The sequence below is a fragment of the Bidens hawaiensis genome, unplaced genomic scaffold (genome assembly GCF_021521415.1).
Source record: "Bidens hawaiensis isolate Kalapana, Puna unplaced genomic scaffold, B.hawaiensis_p1.1 tig00064238_1, whole genome shotgun sequence".
NCBI classification, from domain to species: domain Eukaryota; kingdom Viridiplantae; phylum Streptophyta; class Magnoliopsida; order Asterales; family Asteraceae; genus Bidens; species Bidens hawaiensis.
Window position 1 is genome coordinate 51,246 of NW_027501483.1, and position 21,910 is coordinate 73,155.

General features: G+C 33.3%; 1 protein-coding gene across 1 annotated transcript; it reads left to right on the forward strand.

The window, feature by feature from the left end:
• Positions 1-17,727: 17,727 nt before the first annotated feature.
• LOC143604204 (uncharacterized) lies at positions 17,728-20,913 on the forward strand. The gene is made up of 7 exons (XM_077080759.1): positions 17,728-17,803; positions 17,897-18,326; positions 18,436-18,676; positions 19,171-19,363; positions 19,482-19,551; positions 20,045-20,407; positions 20,814-20,913. Exons 1-7 carry the CDS (start codon positions 17,728-17,730, stop codon positions 20,911-20,913), a joined length of 1,473 nt encoding a protein of 490 aa, XP_076936874.1.
• The last annotated feature ends 997 nt before the right edge of the window (positions 20,914-21,910 follow it).

The following is a 21,910-nucleotide window of genomic DNA, read 5'->3' on the forward strand; positions in this document are numbered from 1 at the left end:
CTCATGTGATTAAGAACACTTGTGTATAATTATTTATGATTGATATATGATTATTGATGTTTGGTATTTTTGTGTGTTCGGTCGGTTTAGGTTTACGTTGGTCTGAACGATCTGTTACAAGTTGCTAGATAATTAATCATATAACTGTTTGGTTAGACTGAATACGATTAAGCATACGATTGCCCTTAACTGAGTCACACTGGCAAGGACTGTTTGATAACCAGTGCCATATGTAAAGTGATTGTTGATGTCTAAGGTTTTTTCTGGTTTTTAGTTAATCGTTAATAATTAATCTGTTAGGTTGCATGAGATAACTATAGGTTGTGTTAGTGCACGGTTTTGCGTCTAGAGTCTTTGTAATTATCATTAATGTTTATTTGATATTTAAATGTAATATTTAATGTTTATTTTAGTCTAATTCGTTATGTTTAAGTCTAGTTCGCTAGGAATGTTAGCAAGACTAGTTCGTTAAGGTTAAGTCTAGTTCGCTAGGGATGTTAGCGAACTAGGACATTATAATGTATTCCCTCCTGATTCGTTAGGGGATGTTAACGAATCAGGGGGTGGTTCGTTAAGTTAATTTATTTAACGAAGGGGATGCTGGTTCGCTAGGGGATGTTAGCGAACCAGATCGTCTTCTATAAATAGTGAACCACTGTTCACTTGTAAATGGTGGAAGTTTTGAGAAATTAATATTATTCAGAAAAGTTTAAAGTTTATACTCTCTCTCAAGCTTCACGTTAAACTTATTTAATATATATACATACGTATAACACCGAATCAAGGTAGATTATGAGATAGATCTATAATATTATAACTGACAGATCTGAGATCTGTGTTAATCGTTATTGATTGTTGGTTATTGTTCAAGTACGGGATCAAACAGGTTGCTTACTTGAATTCCCGGGTGTGATTTGCTTTGTTAACTGCTTAATACTCGTTTACTTGTTCGTTTCTTACTTCTCTAAATTCACTTAAACTGCTTGTGTGATCAGCACTAAACACCAGTACTTCATAATATTAAATCTGTACACGAATTGCATTGACCACATACTCCTTGTGATACGATACCCTACTTGCTCTAACTATTTAGTTTAATTAGGTTTTTGGTTGACTCAAACGACGGTCATCAGCCAGAAAAATCTTGCATCAAAAACTTTTCTAACCGTGGTGGCGGTACTATGGTGTCCACCAGTTGGTCCTTCATGGCAGTGTTTGAGAATATCTAAGGTTTCCTTTCCTGATACACACCTACGAATAACCTCATCGGCCCCTATCCTAATCAAGTATGGATCTTCCTAGAAGTAGAACTTAAGGTCGGAGAAGAATTTCTTCCGTTGTTGATGAGTTAGCCCTTTTCTTACAATTCTACAAGCCAGATAGTTTGCGAAGTCAGAAAACCAAGGACTTTCGTCTTTTTCTTGAATGACTGCTTGGATATGCATGAGAACTTCGTGTGGAAAATTATCGTTGATAATTTCCTTGTGATGTTCTTCTGAAGCTGGGCATTCTAAGCGTGAGAGATGGTCTGCGGATACATTCTCTGCTCCTCTCTTATCCTTGACTTCTATTTCGAATTCCTGGAGTAGTAGAATCCATCTGATATGTCTGGGTTTGGCATCCTGCTTGTTGAAGAGGTATCGTATGGCGGTATGGTCGATGTAAACTATGGTTTTGGAAAGAACTAGGTAGGATCTAAACTTTTCAAAGGAGAAAACAACTGCTAATAACTCTTTTTTTGTTGTGGTGTAGTTTTCTTGTGCATCATTAAGAGTTTTACTAGCATAGTAAATTGGTGAAAGTGTTTTTCTTTGCGTTGTCCGAGTACGGCTCCAACTGCAAAGTCACTTGCATCGCACATGATATCGAATGGAAGGGTCTAATCGGGTGTAGTCATGATTGGTGCGTTGACAAGTTTGTCTTTTAATTTGTTGAATGATTCAACACATTCTTCAGAGAAGACGAATGGTGAGTCTTTCTCCAGAAGTTTGGTAATAGGTCTAGCAATTTTGGAGAGGTCTTTTATGACCTAGAAAACTTCTAACGGCTCTGACTGAAGTTGGTGGTGGAAGTTTGGATATGGTTTCTATTTTGGCCCTATCAACTTCTAGTCCTTCTTGGGATATCTTGTGACCTAGAACGATGCCTTCTTTGACCATAAAATGGTATTTTTCCCAGTTGAGTACTAAGTTTACTTCTTCACACCTAGACAACATTTTGTCTAGGTTTTTCAGACAATGATCGAAGGAGTCTCCAAAGACTGAGAAGTCATCCATGAAAACTTCCATAGAGTGTTCGATCATCTCGTGAAAGATGGCCAACATGTATCGCTGGAAAGTGGCTGGAGCATTACATAGTCCAAATGGCATTCTTCAGTAGGAAAAGGTTCCGTACGGACATGTAAAAGTGTTTTCTTCTGATCTTCAGAAGCAATGAGAATTTGGAAATATCCATAAAATCTGACAAGAAAACAGTAAAACATTTAACTAGATAATCGTTCAAGCATTTGATCGATGAAAGGAAGTGAAAAATGATCTTTTCTTGTGGCGTCATTGAGCTTCCGGTAGTCGATGCAAACTCGCTAGCCTGTGATAGTCCTTATTGGTATTAGCTCGTCCTTCTCGTTCATTACAACCGTCATTCCTCCCTTCTTGGGTACTACTTGAACGGGACTAACCCAAGGTGAATGTGAGATTGGGTAGATTAATCCGGCATCAAGGAGTTTGATTACTTCTTTCTTCACCACATCTTGCATGTTGGGATTGAGATGTCTTTGATGTTGCACCACGGGTTCGTATTCTTCTTCCATGAGAATTTTGTGAGTACAAAATGAAGGACTTATGCCCTTGATATCCATGATCTTCCATGCGATAGCCTTCTTATGGTTTTTAAGAACCTGAAGAAGTTCACATTTCTCTTTTTTAGAAAGCCAAGATGAAATAATTACTGGAAGTTGAGAGACCTTTTCTAGAAAGGCGTACTCGAGATGGTTTGGGAGTTCTTTTAACTCTAAGGCTGGTGGTTCTTCGATTGACGTTTTTGATGTTTCATTACATTCGGTGATCTCACATACTACTTTTGATTCTTCGTGACAGCTATCATTGAGATTTTCGTTTTCTAAAATGGGTATGGTGATGGTTTTGTCTAAGACTTGCGTTTCTTGTGGGTTATTGATGGAGGAATCTCGCATATAGCAACTCACGATAGAATCTATGATGTCGATGCAATATAACGTGTCATCTTGATGTTGCGGATATTGCATAGATTTTCCTATGTCAAAAGTGATTGTCTCGTCATTGACCCTGAGAGTGAGTTTGCCGGTGAAAACGTCAATAATAGCCTTTGTAGTGGCTAAGAAGGGTCTTCCTAAAATCAGAGGTACACTTTTGTCTTCCTTCATGTCTAGAATTACAAAATCTACTGGGAAAACAAACTTGTCAATCTTGACAAGCATGTTTTCAACAATGCCCCGAGGATATTTAACAGATCGGTCAGCTAACTGAATGCTCATGCGGGTGGGCTTTGGTTCTCCTATCCCTAGTTTTGCAAAAACCGCATAAGGCATTAAATTAATACTAGCTCCTAGGTCAGCCATGGCATTGCTAACAGACAAATTTCCTATAAGACAAGGGATAGTAAAGCTCCCTGGATCAGTCATTTTTGTTGGCATCTTGCTTTGGAGGAGTGCTGAACATTCTTCACTCAGGGTGACATGAGAGAGTTCCTCCAACTTCCTCTTGTTTGTCAGTACTTCTTTGAGAAACTTGGCATATTTTGGCATTTGAGCGATGACTTCGATAAAAGGGATGTTGATATGGAGTTGTTTGAAGAGTTCTAAAAACATCCCGTACTGAGCTTCCAATCTCTCCTGTTTCAGCCGCCCAGGGTATGGAATAGGTGGAACATAAGTTCGGACTGGTTCCTTAGGTTGTACGGTGCTTGTTGGGATCAGTCTTTTCTGCGTTTTATCACGGGATTCCTTCTCCGTAACTGGTTCTGAAGTTGGTGAGGCAACAGTGGTTGTGCCACTTCTAAGTGTAACAGCGTTATCTGTCACATTCGGGTTGATGATTGTATTGCTTGGAAGAGTGCCGAGTGGTCTTTCGGATAATTGTCGGGCAATTTGTCCGATTTGAGTTTCTTGATTCTGTAGTGATGCTTGTTGACTTTTTAGGTCGGCTTCATGTTTTAGTAATACTCCGCTGATATCAACAGCTCTTGAGTCAGCCTTCTTCTCTGTTTCATTTTTCTTGGTCATAATTTGGATTAACATTTCTTCGATTTTTGAGTAGCTTGGGTTCTGATGGCTACTAGAACTTTAATCTTGAAATTGGGGTTTTGGTTGGAAGGGTTGATTTATCGGTCTTTTCTCGAATCCGGGAAGGGGTTGATTGTTACCTCCGTCTTTCCAGCTGAAATTCGGGTGGTTCCTCCATCCTGGATTGTAGTTATTGCTGAAAGCATTGTTCTGTCGAGCGATGAAATCGACTTCTTCCATGGCCATGATGAATTGTTTACAGTCACTCGTCTTATGACTTCCTCCACAAGTTTCACAGGTGATTCTGGTTTTTGATAGCTCGGCTTGAAGTTGTTCAAATTTTTTTAGAAAAAGGGCTTCAAGCTGTGTTGTGACAAGAGTGTTGGAGTCAACGTAGTGTATTCCTTTATGGGTTGGTGTAGATCTTGGTGGGTTGTAAGCGAAACTCTTCTTTGCGGCTTTCTCCAGGACTTCAAATGCTTCGTTAGGTGATTTGGATCCCAGGTCTCCGCCAGCGATTTGGTCGATAGTCTGTTTGTTTTGACTGGATTGTGCGTCAAAGAAAGTTTGTACTTGTAACCATATGCTCAGTCAATGATGTGGACATCTTCTCAGAAGAATTCTGTATCTCTCCCATGATGCGTGTAACGATTCATCATCATCGGTCCGGAATCCGGCAATGCTGGCTCGGTATTTGTCAGTTTTATCAGGCGGAAAATATTTGAGGAGAAACTGTTCAACCATCAGGTCCCAAGTGGTGATGGAACCAGAGGAAAAAGATTCTATCCATTCCAGGGCTTGACCCTTAGAGATAAATGAAAGAGTTTGAGTTTGATTTAATCGGTTGAACAGTTTTGTATTTTAAAGGTTCCGCAGATTCGTAAGAATCGAGATATGTGAGAATGAGGGTCTTCGTCGAGGAGACCATGAAATTGAACTGAATTTTCCACCATATGAATGGTGCTTGATTTGATTTCGAAATTTTCGGTGTTTTCGGATGGAGCCATTCCATTTCCGTAACGTTCGAGAGTTGGCTTGGCATACTGGCTCATGTTCGGCTCATTGTTCTGGACCGCCGTCATTTCTTCTGTTTGATTTTCTCCTGATGTGGTGGCGTCTACTAACTCGTCTTTGATTGCATCCATGGTTTCTGCAGTCCGTTTACGTGCTCGTCGACGAAAGAGTCGTTCCGGTTCAGAAATTTGAGAAACAAGCTCAGGCTCGAATGTAGAGGACATACATGGGGTTAAATCAAATCTAAACTTTTTAAATTAAACTAAAGGTTAGTTAAAATTAAACTACGAGTTAGGCTAAGTTATTCTAAACTAAACTAAGGTCTAAGTTAATTAAGCTAAGGTAAAGGTTAGATAAGTAAAGGCAAAAATTAGGCTAGCCGTAAAATTGTGTATAGTGTAAAAAAATATATAAAATAAAATAAAATAGAATTTAAAAATTTATGAAATTATAAACAATGATTAAATTAAAACTTGGATCGTTCTTAGAAACGTACCGTGTGCCTGGCAACGGCGCCAAAAACATGATGTGCTTGATGTGTGCTTTAAAATATGAGAAAGAGATTGGATATTTAGCTTTTGCACAAGATCGGGTTTTAAATTTATGAAAGTGATTTCTACAAAGACTAAACACACACAAAATAGGCAAGTGTACCTATCGTATATGTTGAATAGTATTGGTAAGAACTAAGTATCGATCCGTGGACACAAATATTTCTAATAATGAATCGTCGTCTTACTTTAATAGGAGGTTTTAATCATTTTGGGGTTGATTTTTGAACTTTTTATAACATATAAATACTTATATATAATATAGACCAGGACGATATATTCTAAACAAGTAGTTCAATTATATGAAGGTTACCATCTAAGATCAAGAACCCACTCCATTTATCCTTGATGATTATAAAGTAAACATGTGATAAACTTGCCATAATAATATATGATAGAATAGCCCCTCATTTCTAAGTGAACGTATTCTATGGAATAAAAGAAAGTAGCATGCGCATTTTAAAGTCAACCCTTCCCTAATATCATGTTACCACGAGAATGTCAATTTGAGTTGGCAAGTAGTTTAGTAAGGTAGAAAGATTAGGATTGACTTTGATTTCTCAAATACCAATCCTAACAACTTAGAGTGGTTGTAGTTAACTCACACAACCTCCCGTTGGTTGATTTAAGTAGGTTATAATTATACATTCCGTTAACATATGATTTTTTTAACTAGCACGATATCCTAAGCAATCACGTTAACGATGCTATTTTCGAATTACCAAAACTTAGAGAAATAGATCATAACTTATATCTCATCATTTCTAAGTACAATATAAGGATCCATGTTTCGATAACTTATCAAAGTATTTCTATTTTTCAAGAACATGAATCGATTATGAATGATTGTCAATATAATCGACAATCACCAACTTTGAATTGTTGAATTAAGATGGTGAAAAATTTCTCATCAAAAGATAATTGCAAGATAACCATGTACTTTACCAAACTAAATCACATGTTTTATATAATTATCAAGTAAAACAAAGCTTCTTCATAGATTTTAGATGGTAAATAGAGTTTATCTAATAATGAGCATTATTATGAACATTAAATGGATGATAATAACAAACACTTGATTAAACTAGAACAATCTAACCAAATGTGGATGAATCTTCCTTCTTAATGATGATGGTGGATGCTGATTATGATGGATGATGATGATGACCTCCGAGCCTTTAAACTTTTAACTAGATTTTCAACATGAGTGTTAGTGGGTGTTTTTATATGTGAAAATTGTATAGAATTCTCTTCAAGGCACACCTCTCAAATGACACCAAAACCTCTATTAATAGGCTGGCTGGAGGTAGAAGCACGGCCTCGTTCTTTATTAAGCACGGCCCCATGTCTACGTGTCGCAGTTGCAAGTTGTCAGATCGTACATGATGACTTACCACGGTCCCGTGCTTCCTGAGGCACGACCCCATGCTTTTTAGTGACATGTGCTAATTCCTTTGGTCATTTGTGAAAGGTGACTACGATCCCGTGCTTCCTGAGGCACGACCCTGTGCTTTTTAATGACATGTGCTAATTCTTTTATCGTTTCTAAAAGGTAAGCACAGCCCCGTGTTTCCAAAAGCACGGCCCCGTGCTTTCAGAAGCACAACCCCGTGTTTTCAGAAGCACAACCCCATGCTTTCAGAAGCACAACCCCATGCTTACTGAAGCACAACGCCATGGTTTGTTGTTTTCTTGGGTTTTCTTTGGTTTTTCATTCGTTTCTTCGTTTGAAGCTTGGATTCACCTGAAAATACATTTTAACATGAGAAGTAGTTATTTTAACTATATTATACGATAGAAGTTGCAGTTTTTATAGATTATTTGATGCTAAAAAGATGTATACTTTTATATACATCAATTTTGAATGTGACACAAACATAATTTATTCCAAATTAATTTTATTTACAATAACCTTAGATTTTTATAATATGAAAAAGGTTTTTGGTTGATATTTAAAAATATATTATTTTGTGCTTTTTAAATTTGGTTTTAAGTAACACCTTTTTTATATAACCATTTTGTCAATTTATTTATAACAGGCTTTTTATTTAATATGTTTGTTACACTTTTTAAAAACTGACTTTAATAACAAATCAAAACAGATTCTATTAGAAATGTTAAAAATATATTGTTTATATATATATATATATATATATCTTTATCAGATATTTAATTTATAGTGTAATTTGGTAACAAATTACTAATTGAATATAATAATATATTTTTAACATTATATTGTGTTTTAAAATTAGTAAGTTTTTTAAAAATGGTAATTTAAATCTTAGAAAAAAAATAAATTTTATATATTTAATTTTATTTTAATTATCCATAATTTTATATCCTTTTAACAGGATCCATTTGAATAAGCCCATTAATTTAGGCCCGTACATATCTTCTTTTATCAATTTTAAAATTAATGACTCTTCATTTATATTTATGTTACTTATCATAATAAATTATTTGTCTTCGATTTTTCAGTAGTTTATGTCGGCCAACGCTAACAAAGATTTAATCGATGATTTGTAGAACTTCAAACTGTTTCATATTTATCTCAATATATGGATAATGTTATTATTATTTTGTCAAATAATTTCATTATGTTTATTGAAACTGTTGTTATCTTTTTAGCTCTAATTTAAAGTGATCGAAGATGATTTTTAGTCTGAATCTTTAATTTGGTTGTTTAGGTTTTAGTTATAACCTTAAGGCTGTTTACTTAGTTTGTCTTCAACTTATTTAAACTTTATTTTAATCTCTGTGCATGCTTGAGGATGTTAACTGTAATATTTTGATGTTTAAATATCGATCATTATTTTATCAGCTTGGTAATAACAAGTTATTGGTTGTTGATTCTTAGGTTATTATTGTTATGTGTTAATGGATTTGTTTAATTTTGGCATACACATGTTTCTATTGGGCTTATTACTACATAAACATATACATATAATATTCATATACACTATATTTAGATATAATTAAAAAATTAAGATATCATTTAGTGTTTTTATCATAATTTTATTGCATAATATTTATTATTAATTTATATTTATTTTTTTGACAAAACAGATTGTTATTCCTGCGGTTTTCATTTCCTATGATAATTCGAATGGACAGACGGTATGTATTTGTAAACTTGTAATTAACAAATTCTTTTAGTGATGTTTTATTTCTTGCATTATACTTTAACTACCACATCATATTCATTTCAGGTACTTCCAGCTGAGTTCCGTGAAAGATGTTTTGACCCAGGTGCTAATATGCACCCGGTTGTAGTGTATCACAAAGATAAAGATTGGTTTTTTCAAATTGAATTTATAAACGGACGTTTTATTTTTAAAAATGGCTGGAATCAATTTGTAAAAGACAATCGTTTGATATTTGGAGATGTCTTGGTTTTTTCTCCCGTTAACGAAAATGAATAGACATTCGTTTACGTTAGAGATAATTCAGTTTATGATGACATGGTTCTTGATCCTGTGGTTCGTTATCCCACTCTTAAATATCTTGTAAGTAACGTTGTTTTTTTAATAAATAGTGAGCAATCGGTTTTGTAAAATGAAAAGTGTTTTATGTAATTTTATTAATCTATTTTGTTATATTTATAATTTATTGTAGCCATTGAGAGATTATCAGATTAAAAGATACTTTAGTTTAGAGCCAGGAAATTATGACGAAATCATTGCTTAGTCTGTTGATGGATTGTTATGGAATCTTTACATCCAGTGCGTCAAATTGACTACTCCAAGATTTGCTTTCGCTGGTATGTGGGAAGACATGCCCGCTCATTGTAAACTGGCTATCAATGATTATTTGGTGTTTCATCGTCTTCAAGGTACGTGGACATTTAGAATGTATGTTTTTATATCCGTGGTATTGAACGTGTCAATTTTAATGATGACTTTGTATACACCGGTCCCACCAATCATCCTAATCACGATTATGTTCCAATGGTTATAGACATTGAAAGTGATGACGAGTCTGAACAACACCTCCAACTAGAAGGTAGTTTTTATCATTTTCTTTTATCTTCTAAATTTTATTACAGTTTATATTATTAATACATTGATACCTTAAATGTATATGTATAGGAGTTGACGTTGGTGTGGAAGATGTTGATGAGCCGGTTTTGGATATTATTGTTCCTCATGTTCAAGAAGACAACATTTTGGAAGTGGTTGTACGGGATAGGCTGGTAAGTAAACTCATACTATACAAGTCTTTTAATTTCATGTGATGGATGATTAAACAAATAACTTTGTAATTTTATTTTTCATTGTAGCGTTTGCTGGTTGAGTTTGCACGTAACAATAACTTGGATGTGGAAACAGATTTGGTTTTAATAAATTCAAATGGTGTCGATGTCTATACTAAAACTGCTATTAAACTCAATGGTATTAACAAGAAGTATCAGGTTAGACATTGGCTAGCTTTTGTTCGGTCTAATGGTCTTCAGATTGGAAGTTTGGTTGTTTTCGAGTACAACGCTGATACTCATTCGTTGATACTCACTGATGTTGTTGGTTAATTATGAACATTTCTATCATGGGTTGTTTTTTATGTTTATACATTAAGTTTTAGACCGTACACTTTGCTAACCGGTTATATTTTATGTTTATCAGTTTAGTTTTGTAACTAATTGACTTATTTTGGTTTGATTAAGTATGTATGGTTTGTAGTAATAGATTATGACTTTATGACATCTTATTATTATTATTATTATTATTATTATTATTATTGTTATTATTATTTTATACAAATACTTATAACTTAATTATTTACAAATAGTAGGAATTCAATTAACAATAATATCATAAAAGATTCTCATATATTAACACCATAAATTTGTTTATTTTCGTCCATATATTTATTTTTAATGATGACCATATTACCTCCTAAAATAAAGTATCCCTAATATATGCCTTATATTATTGTTTCCTTTCAAGTAAATATAAATTACATTATTATTTGTCTATATATAGACATATAAATCAATCTAATCTCCAACAATCAAACATATTACTTTTTGTCATTTGGATTATTGTTATACATTTCTTCCTCAAGACCATAAGTTAAGCATCGTTTCTTCATACGTGTTCTGAAAAAAGTTTTTATTCATTTTGAGATCGATGAGTGTTTTTCACAATCTATCTTTAACAATCATTTTCTATAAATTTTTGGTTATTTCACAAATACATATTTCGCAGTTTTGGTTTTTACAATTTAATCTTTATCAATAAATACTAGCAAAGAGCCAGCGCGTTGCGGCGGGGACACAACACAGATTCAATTGGTAGGGGTCCGATTCGTTATAGTACCAACATTGGTGATGTAAAAATTTATAGTCAAATATAATTTATCACACAAAGATAAATAGAAATTTGTATAACACTATCATAAAAAATAAGCTAATCACAAGTATGTTTTTTTTTAAGTTAACAACATCAATATGTAATGCTGATTAAAAAAGGTTGGATAAATAACGCAAATTGCGTCCTTAGATCGGAGATTATTCGTGAAACTTTCAATCCTTGGATAAAAAAATGCAACGTGGATCAATAATGTTAAAAAAAATTAATTTTTATTTCTTGTTTACTTATTATGTCTGTTAAAATATGTCTTTGTAATAACCAAAATTAGGAGAAGGAAATAAGAAACTAATTAAAGATGGAACTATATATCTATAACTACCTATTTCAAATAACATAAAACCAACCCGTCAAGAAAATTGACATACAACTTTATTAAAATAATGAAATTTTTTATATACATTTGTTCAGTTTAAAGTATCAATACGCAAGAAAATAAAATTTATTTAGGTTAAACACATCTTGTTCATGCCAACCCACGAGTTCGTGTCGTGTTCTAGCACATATTCCTATCACATTTTTCAGGTTCATGTTTGGTTTGTGTCAGGATGGACATGTCGGCCGCGAAAGGATTGACACACCTGTAACAAGAAAGGTTGTTATTATTTAAAAATGACCAAAAATGTGCAGATCAACCAAACCATACCTGACCTGCTTTAAAGCAAGTTGTTCACCCAGACTGCTCACCCACCCATTTTGTCACACTTGAGTCGGGCTGAGCTAGATTGCTATTGTTAATTTTTAATTTCGGGCAAGCCAATGAGTCCAATAAACCCTTCTAAAGTTCAAACCACCTAATTTTAATTATTTACTAAAAACTAAGCTGAGTCTAGTTCAAGCTCAATATTGACCCTGATGATAATTATCGACGTCTCGCCAGAAATAGTCAATTACCTACCTGGTTGGTCAGCGGTTATGAATTTCATATAAGAATCGGGGTCGGGTCGGTCTTGAGTAATAAACCAAAGTATCAAGGAAAAAATCAAAATTCAAAACCCTACTTTTGCTACAACACTGGACAGGCACATTTGATTTTGCTACAAACACAATTTGTTAACGGGTTCATTATAAGAATATGTCACATTACTTTTAGATCACATTTTATCAGTTGTATAATTGTAAAAGTAATAGAGCATCCTGTTATACTGTTACCAAAAAAGAATGGTGCGGGTTGATTTTTTGATTTTTTTATTTATTGGTTTCGTTTAGATTGCTTTCGGTATTTTTGATTTCGTTTCGGTTTTAGTTTGTTCGGTTTTTTGTTACGATTCGGTTTTTTTTAGTTTTCTTTCAACCCGGTACTCAAATTTCGGTCATTCGTTTTTGGTTTTGGTTCGATTTTGGTTTTATTAGTTTTGTTTTAGTTTTTGTGCGGTTACAAGTTATTCAGTTTTCGATTTCGTTTTGGTATAGTTTCAGTTTTTTGGTTTTGGTTTTCGTTTTCGTTTTTAGTTTCGGTTTCGATTTTTGATTTCGTTTAGGTTTAGTTTCGGTTTTTTAGTTTTTGTTTTCAGTTTCAAATTTTGGTTTCATTTAGGTTTTAGTTTCAGTTTTTTTGGGTTCTGATTTCGAATTTTGGTTTCGTTTAGTTTAGTTTCAGTTTTTTGGTTTTTGGTTTCGTTTAGGCTTTAGTTTCAGTTTTTTTGGGTTTTGATTTCGATTTTTGGTTTCGTTTAGGTTTTAGTTCAGTTTTTTTGGGTTTTGATTTCGATTTTTGGTTTTGTTTAGTTTATTTTCAGTTTTTTGGTTTTTGGTTTCGGTTTCGGTTTTTGGTTTCATTTACGTTTTAGTTTCAGTTTTTTGGGGTTTTGGTTTCGTTTGGTTTTTATGTTTTCGGTTTCGGTTTCAATTTTGGTTTCGTTAAGGTTTTAGTTTCATTTTTTTTGTATTTTGGTTTCGTTGGGTTTTTATGTTTTCGGTTTCGAATCCCGTTCAGTCATTAACGAACGTGAACATTTGTTTATTTCTGTTCATTTAAGTTCTTTTATATCCCTTTGTTTATGTACATTTGTTTACGTTCATTTATTTGATCAACAAACATAAAAATGCTTACAACTGTTATGGCTCAACTATCAACTACAAATAAACGCTTAATTCATTACTCGATACTCCATAATACTTTGGGTTGACCAAACAAATACAAGGTTGGCCCGTTTGTACCTTGGTTCACTCGTGTCGGTTGGCTACTGATGAAGAAAAGTCTTTAGTGCAGGGCACCTTTTTAAGTTTGCAACAATGGGCTATCAAGTGATTAATCACCTTTAAGGCTAGCATATTTTTATGAGAGTCTGCACACCATGAAATGAGAAAAATTGTATTGATCAACAACAAGTTCTAAAAAATATATTTATAAACTAATTTAGATGGGAATTTTGACCCACGTATATGGGATGATTTGGGTGTATTTTATCTCAGCATGTCAAATTTTAACCACGAGTTACAAAATCATTTGTGTATATAATAAATAATAATAATACAATAAAGCCATTTCATTAGAAGACAGAATATGAAAATAGTAACCATTTATTGAGAAAGAACCCCGAAATTTTCCTTGGCTCTTGTTGACATCTTTGGCCAAATCTGGAGTTTCATCTTTCAAAACCGAACTTTCAACTTCACACTGAGAGGAATTATGTTGTCACTAAGAGTTATATATGATTGTTTAGTTGTTATGTTAAGAAAATATAACATAAACTAAGGATATTTGTTTGACCCAGCATATCACACCTTCATTCTATCATTCTAACCGGTCAATTCTTAGAAAAACATGAACAAAATAGACCATTAAGCACCATAAACCCTAATACTTCAATTGCAAAAGGGCTGTTGATTAGTTTACCTCTAATTCAGCCGATGCAAGAGCGGTGCGAGACAAAGGACTCCAATGAATTGGCTTTCTCCCTCGATAGATGAACCCTTAAAAACCATTTGCCCAAACACTCGAACCTAAATGACCAAAAGGACAAAGAAAAATAATAATGTCAACAACATAGATTCAACCCGTTGACGATTCTAATTTAGCTTAATTACCTGCGCAGCTTCTTATTCGGGATCAAGAGTTAGGTAAGGGTTATCCCAGTGATCTCATACTCTCTGTTGACAGAAAGCTAAAAAACTTAAGTTTAACCTTAAAACACAAAAAATTTACTCTAATCTAGTACCAATTGGCACTCTCCAAGGAAATTAGATTATCTAACATACAAATACAACATTCATAGAGTTAAAATTATATTAAACATCTTAGCAACACCTCCAATAAAATATTGTATGGATATACAACATGAGGAATACATTACTCATGAGTCAATTTGGCATACATTACTAACAGAGCATCATGATAACAATAGTCATACATACACCAACACATCACCTTCCATTCAATTTAAACTCTATGAATGAGTGTAAGAAATACAACAAGGCAATGTTTTATTTCACATATGCAAAAACTATCATGCAAACATAACCAAAAAAACATAAAAAAAACATCAAACAAATACCCTAATGTCCACTTTCACACTTTTTCCAATTACATATTCAAAAAGATATAACAATCAATCAAGAACTTATAGTGAATCAGTCGAATCGATTTACCATGAAAGTGTATCCTGTAAAAACTTGCCATCAAGGGTGTCAACCAACTGATTATAAATCAGGGCAAATTCACAAGCTTGAATCCACTAAGCCTCTGAAAAAGAATTAGGTAATAAGGCAATAGGAGCATGAATAAAACATAATTTCAGAGTACATAACACAACTCATCAAACAAATTCTCAATTGGAAGAAACCAAACCAGGATTCAATTGAATGGGTAGCTAGGGTTGGTAACTGCTTGATTGTTAATGATCGAAAGAGAGAGAGAGAGAGAGCAGATTGGCTGAATTCTTTTAAAAAAAGGTGAGAACAAAACAGATGATTGATACCTAAAAATTAAGATTGGGTGTAAAACGCACATGCGATACGCGAGTCGAGAACAAAGTAGGTGAAACCTATTGCAGATGACAGATGCAACGAGTGGTAAAGGAATTCATCTGTCTATACTAATACAAAATAGATCAAATAAATATAAGCTCGTAGAGAAAATTGATAATTGATTGCAATTGATTGCAATTGAAGGTTGGAAAACAATCGTCCCTGGGACTTAAATTGAAGAAACTGATAATTGATTGCACATATTTATTGATGAACGACGACTACCGGAGCTATAAACGATCAAAGGGATGGGGTCGCCGGCTGGTGAAGGTACAATAAATGTTCCGGCGTCTCATATGGAATTTGAAGGGTTGCCTATACGTATTATAATGTAATATAGATATAAGTGTTGTGATGTTTATCAAAATCCCTATATATATATATATATATATATATACACACTTTATTCCGGTATTCCTAAATGAAATTGAGTTACATTTTGAGTGATGCTATCTAATGGTGTTCTGAGTGTCTAATCTGTACTACTCCATGTTTCTATCGTAGGGTTTGTTCACGTCGGCTTAACTCACGTCCAAGGTTTGTCTGCTATTTTTTTTTCAAATGTCCACATCCAAAAATAAATGAAAAAAGGAAGGGTCTTCATCTTCTCAAAATAAGCTAATTAACGGTGGTATGTTATAAAATTTAAGTTGATTCTACCCACTTATGAATACTTATATGGTTTATATTTTATTTAACTAAGAAATAATGTGCATTTTGTAATTTATAATATGTTTATAATGTAGGCCAATGTCAACGATTATCATTGTCTACCATTTCCAATAATACAAACTACATGGATTATCAACCAACACCGATTGTCAGTCTACCATATCATTTTAACCGAAACCACTTCGCAAATTCGAGTGTCTACTCTTCGAATATAGAAAACAACGGTTAGTATTTAGAAATATTTCACACAAAATATATACTATATATATTATTTACAAATCGTTTTTAGGTTAATTTACTTAGCCTTAAATATTGATATTATTAGCTTTGTAATTTCAAGACGCTCAAACATATACACCATGTGTGAACCATGTTGCGTCCAAAAGGAAAGAAAGACGATTAATTTTAGATACTAAAAGAACTGCTTCAGTTGACAGTAAGAAAACTGGTCTACAAAATAACTCTTCAGGTATTTTGTGTTTTCCTTATACGTATTATTTTTAATGGTTAGTGGTTTTTTTTTAAAAAAAATTAAGCACTTATATATACTTATATGTTTTTTATTTTTTTAAGTAAGCAATAATGGTAATTTATTAATTTATAATATGTTTAAATTTAGCCCAAAGTCAACATTTACCATTGTCTACCATTTCCAATAATACAAACTACATGAATTATCAAGCAATATCGATTGTCACACTACCATATCGTTTAAACGGAAATCACTTCGCAACTTACAACGGAAACCAAATCACAAGTATGTAAACTTTATTACATTATTATCTTTTATTAAAAAAAAATTTTGATATGAAAACTAATTTTGACTTTGTTTAATTAAGGTGGTTCTAATATACCGGTTATTGGTTACGAAAATAATATCCACGGTTTATCTAATCTTCCAAATTCTAATCCGCATACAACATATTCCTCCTTTAATTCTTGTGTCCTTGGTATGTTAATAAAATGTTGTTGACTATACATTTTGGATATCATTTTTCTTTCTCATGTTTATGTGTAATATGTAAAATGATACAGTTAATCGGATCTTCGACACTTTGTGAAATATTCCCTCATCAACACAAGTAACGAGTTTACAATCTAATAAGGAGAATGTGTCTCCATCAACAACTTCAAATATCTACTTTTCAAATGTAGTAAACAACGGTTAGTATTTAAAAATATTTCAAACAACTACATATACTCTTTTTATTTGTTAACAATCGTTTTTAAAACACTTACTCTTAAATATTTATATTATTACCTTTGTAATTTCAAGATCCTGAAACATGTACACCATTTGTGATCTCTGCTGCGTCCAAAAGGAAAGAAAGACGATAAATTTTAGATACCAAAAGAACTGCTTCAGTTGACATGAACAAAAGTGGTCTACAAAATACCTCTTCAAGTATTTTGCGTTTTCTTTATAAGTATTATTTTCATTTTTTGGAAGTTTTTTAAATAAATTCAACAGTTACATGTAAATGGAATAATATTAAATGGAATAATAATTTCATTATAATAAGCAGCCTTATATTTAAAGAATCTCATATTATTTACATTTTAAAGTTTCTTCATTATTTTTAATCAATAAATAATATTAACTATTGTATAAGTAAACATATCATAATTTTTTTAGTTATAGATGCTAAAATTTAATACAAAATAAGATTTTGATATAATTTAATTATTAATTAAAAACATAAATAACAATTTGTCATTTAAAATATCATATGTGTATTTGTCGAATTTTTTTTACAACCTTTATAATAACTTTTATTTATTTAATTATTAACAGGTCGTCTAATTAAACGCGTCTTGTGTTGTTGATGACATTCCGGAGTCATCTAGGACCTTTCGTAGAAGGTTAAGAAAAAGAACTCCTATAGTACCTATACCTATGGCTGATTTAAATGAACATGCTACAATTGTTGGTTGTCAAAATTTTGTAGATGTTTATAAAGGAATATCATCAGGTATAATTTATATTTCATATTTTAATTTCAATCAATTATTATGTATTTATCGATACTAGGTAACTACAGATCATGATATTTTGATTTTTGTAGAATATGTTGATCATGGAAATCAATCCGTTATGTGTCCAAGTTGCAATGCATTGTTGTGGAAAACCAAAGTTAACAGACCAAGTAGTAGTAATGAAGAAGGTGCTTTTTCCCTTTGTTGTTATAATGGAAAAGTCGAACTTCCCGATGTTAGACAACCATATGAAACTTATCTTGACCTATTTCGTGGTGAAAGCGCCATGAGCAAGTATTTATTGAAAAACATTAGACGTTTCAATTCGATGTTTTCGTTTACGTCTATGGGAGGAAAGACGGACCATTCCATAAATAGAGGCAATGCGCCTTATACGTTTCGACTTAGTGGTGAAAACAATCATTGTTTGGGAAGTCTTTTACCGTTAGATGGTCGTAAACCACAGTTTTCTCAACTGTACATTTACAACACGAAAAACGAGATTCAAACCGTCAATGTGTATTTGGGTAAATACTTTAACGATATTCTTCAACTTTTGTTATTATATTATTTTTTAGTATAATTTTTTTTATATTTAATCATGCTAAATATGTTTTTTTGTGGGCAGTGATAATATTTCAAAGGTCAATGAGCAAGAAAAGCATATTATTAATTATTTGAAGACAATGTTAGATTCAAATAATCATTTGGTCCAAGCTTATCGAATGGTACGAGATTGTTTTGAAGAAAACCCACAACTAGATTTTAAGTTGCGTATTATAGGAACAAGACAGCATGATGCCAGACAATATAACCTACCATCCAGTTCTGAAGTTGCTGCTTTAATCGTTGGTGATATTGGTGACGCTGTTGATAATCGAGATATAATTGTTACGAAGAAATCTGGTTCGTTAAAGCGTATCAGTGAACTTCATCCATAGTATACACCTCTTCAATACTTGTTGTTTCTTCCTTTTGGTGAGGATAGTTATCAGGTTAATATACTTCATAAGAATGTTTCATCTTCATTAACTGCAACATGCAAGAAGGTTACAATGCGTGAGTTTTTTTCTTATCGTATTCAAGATAGGACAAATAAGTTTTCAACCATGTTAAATGGTAGGCGTTTGTTTCAGCAAATTTTAATTGGCAAATATACGATGATTGAGTCTCAAAGATTACATTTTATACGCGGTAAACATCATGAACATAGGTGTGATACTTACCAAAGTTTACGAGGTATGCAATCTGTTGGAAATACTCATGTTTCAACGGCTGGTCAACGTGTTATTCTACCATCCTCATTTACTGGCGGAGCAAGATATATGATGAAAAATTATCTAGACACTATGTGTCTTTGTAGATGGTTTGTTATCCCGATTTTTTCATAACCATAACATTTAATCCCAATTGGCCAAAAGTTAAAAGATTTCTTAAGGATACGACGTTAAAGTTGGAGGATAGACCTGATATATTATGTCAGCTTTATAAGCTTAAGCTTGATGCAATGATTAAGTTAGTGAAGGATAAGTCTTTGTTTGGAAGGGTTCAAGTCGGTAATTTTATTTAATGTTATGAATATACAATTATAATAAAAGAGCTACTTGCATATATTAAAAATGTTAGTAATATTTATATGGTGTTGTATATTTTCTTTTATTATCTTTCTTGCAGTTGTTTACACGATACAGTTTCAAAAAAGGGGGTCTACCACACGCCCATATTTGCATATTTTTGCATTCAGGTAGCAAGATTCATAATCCAAAAGACGTAGATAAATTTATTTCTACAGAAATTCCAAACAAAGATATTGATTCAGACCTATACAAACGTGTATCTGATCATATGATTCATGGTCCATATGGTGATGCTAACCCGAAGTGCACATGCATGGTAAACAAAAGATGCTCCAAAAATTTTCCTAAAATATTTAATGATGAGACAGCGGTTGATTCTCAAGGTTTTCTGGTATACAAAAGAAGAGATAACAGCCAATATGTTGTTAAGTCAGATATAATGATGAATAATAAAAGTGTTGTTCCATACAACTATACTCTAATAAAAAATTTTCAAGCACATGTTAACGTTAAGTGGTGCAATCAAGATGTATCTATAAAGTATTTGTTTAAATACATTAATAAGGGTCCAGACTGAGCAACAATTTCGATTGTACAAAATAAAAATGGTGATAATGAAGATACTAATTTAGATGAAATCAAAGCGTTTTATGATTGCAGATATGTCTCTGGATGCGAGGCAGCATGGAGGATATTCGCATTTGACGTGCATTATAGGCTTCCGTTTGTTATGAGGCTTGCTTTTCATTTACCCGGTGAACAGCAGGTAATATATGGTGCTAACAAAGATATTGAAGATATTTTAAACAAAAAAACTAATGTTTCTTCGATGTTTACCGGTTGGTTTGAGTGTAATAAGAACTATGACCTTGCAAAGAGTCTCACATACTCTGAGTTTCCAGCAAAGTTTGTTTGGAAAAAACAATTACGTAAATGGGAACCGAGGCTAAGGGGTTTTGCAATCGGTAGAGTTCATGTTGTTCCACTAGCATTCGATGACATTCTCACAGTTTTTATTGTCTGGTTAGTACTGATGATTACTCACGTTTTACTTGAATGTTTTTCTTGTCAAATAAGAGCGAAACTGCAGAATTGATAAAGCGCTTTGTAGAGATAATGGAGAATTAACTCAATCTGAAGCTAAAAGGAATTAGATGTGAAAAGGGAGTACTTAGATTATTCAGCTCAGCTCGCACACCGCAACAAAATGGTGTAGCTGAGAGAAGGAACATAACTCAAATCACCAAGTCAAAAGTTTTAGTGTTCTCGGTAACCTTTGATTGTTCTCGGCCATTTGTGAGGGTTCTTGGGCATTGTTGATCGTTCTCGGCCATTTATGAGGATTTTCGGGCATTTTTGATCATTCTCAGCCATTTGTGAGGGTTGTCGGGCATTTTTGATCGTTTTCAGTCAATTGTGTGTGTTCTAGGGCACCTTTAATCGATCTCGGCTGCTTTTGGGAGTTTTCGGTCACTGTTCTCGTGTTCTCTGTCAACTTTCAGGATTCTCGGGCTTTTGCTAGCATTTAGTCCCAGTCTTGTTAGGCCTTGGGTTCTCTGTTTGGTTATATGTTATTGGGCCTAGTTTCATTGGGCCAGATTATCCTTGGACTGTTTACTTGAACTATAGTTTAAAATGGACCAATTAACTAATACATCATCAAATGCTGCTTTACATCAAGAGTTGGATTCCATCATGGGAATTGCTACTCGTGTACCCCCTTTTAATGTCTCATGATGGGTTCGCCGAGTAGAAGTTCAAACTCGAGAAGTATGTGAAGATGAAAGATGCAAAGATTTGGAGAAGCATCATACGGGGTCCTCAAATTATCACTTATCAAAGAGAGAATATTGATGAGGTGGTTGTAAAGGCTGTTGAAATGTACGTCCACCCAGATTTTGAAAATATTGATGTCGGTCCCGTAACGATCACTCAAACTCACAATAAATGCCACAACCCACGCAGAAAACCGTGTCGACAAGAAGGTTGGTGACTGTGCTATTTAGGGTAAGAAAAAATGTTTGTTAACGGTGGAGTCAGAAACAAACGTAATTGTTGCTTAAAGACTATTAAATATAACAAACACAAACAATAACTCAAAAGATTTTCCATTTATAGAAAGGTTTCATACAAATGTAAATTGATTAGAGTTTCTTGTAAGGAATGTTTATCCGTTCTAATCTTAGGACAACCGTCACACTCACGAACACTCGTTTAGGTATGAAAAGTGTAAAGTGGCTAATCCGTGTCTCTCACTTGTCTGGTAGGCGTGCCCTAAAATATTCCCTTTATAGGCCTGCTACCACCTGACAGCTGTCATTCATTCTAGAAACCCTAATGATTAGTACATAATCATATTACATATTCAAAAACATTGTATGTGTAAAAACAGGTCTTCGGGCACACTTTGTGCCATTTGTCTTCTTTGAGTAGACCTGGTAACCTTGAAGTGTGCTCATGAACAGTTCTCCGTGTAGACTTTACTTAGAGTATTTTCCAAAGAAAATACTCACATAGTAGACTTCA

Excerpts from the sequence above, each read along its gene's own strand:
- LOC143604204 (XM_077080759.1), top strand. The coding sequence starts at position 17,728 with ATGGCTGATTTAAATGAACATGCTACAATTGTTGGTTGTCAAAATTTT. Across the intron at positions 18,327-18,435 it reads GAGATTCAAACCGTCAATGT|TGATAATATTTCAAAGGTCA; the intron begins GTATTTGGGTAA and ends TTTTGTGGGCAG. Across the intron at positions 19,552-20,044 it reads TTGCATATTTTTGCATTCAG|ATATGTCTCTGGATGCGAGG; the intron begins GTAGCAAGATTC and ends TTATGATTGCAG.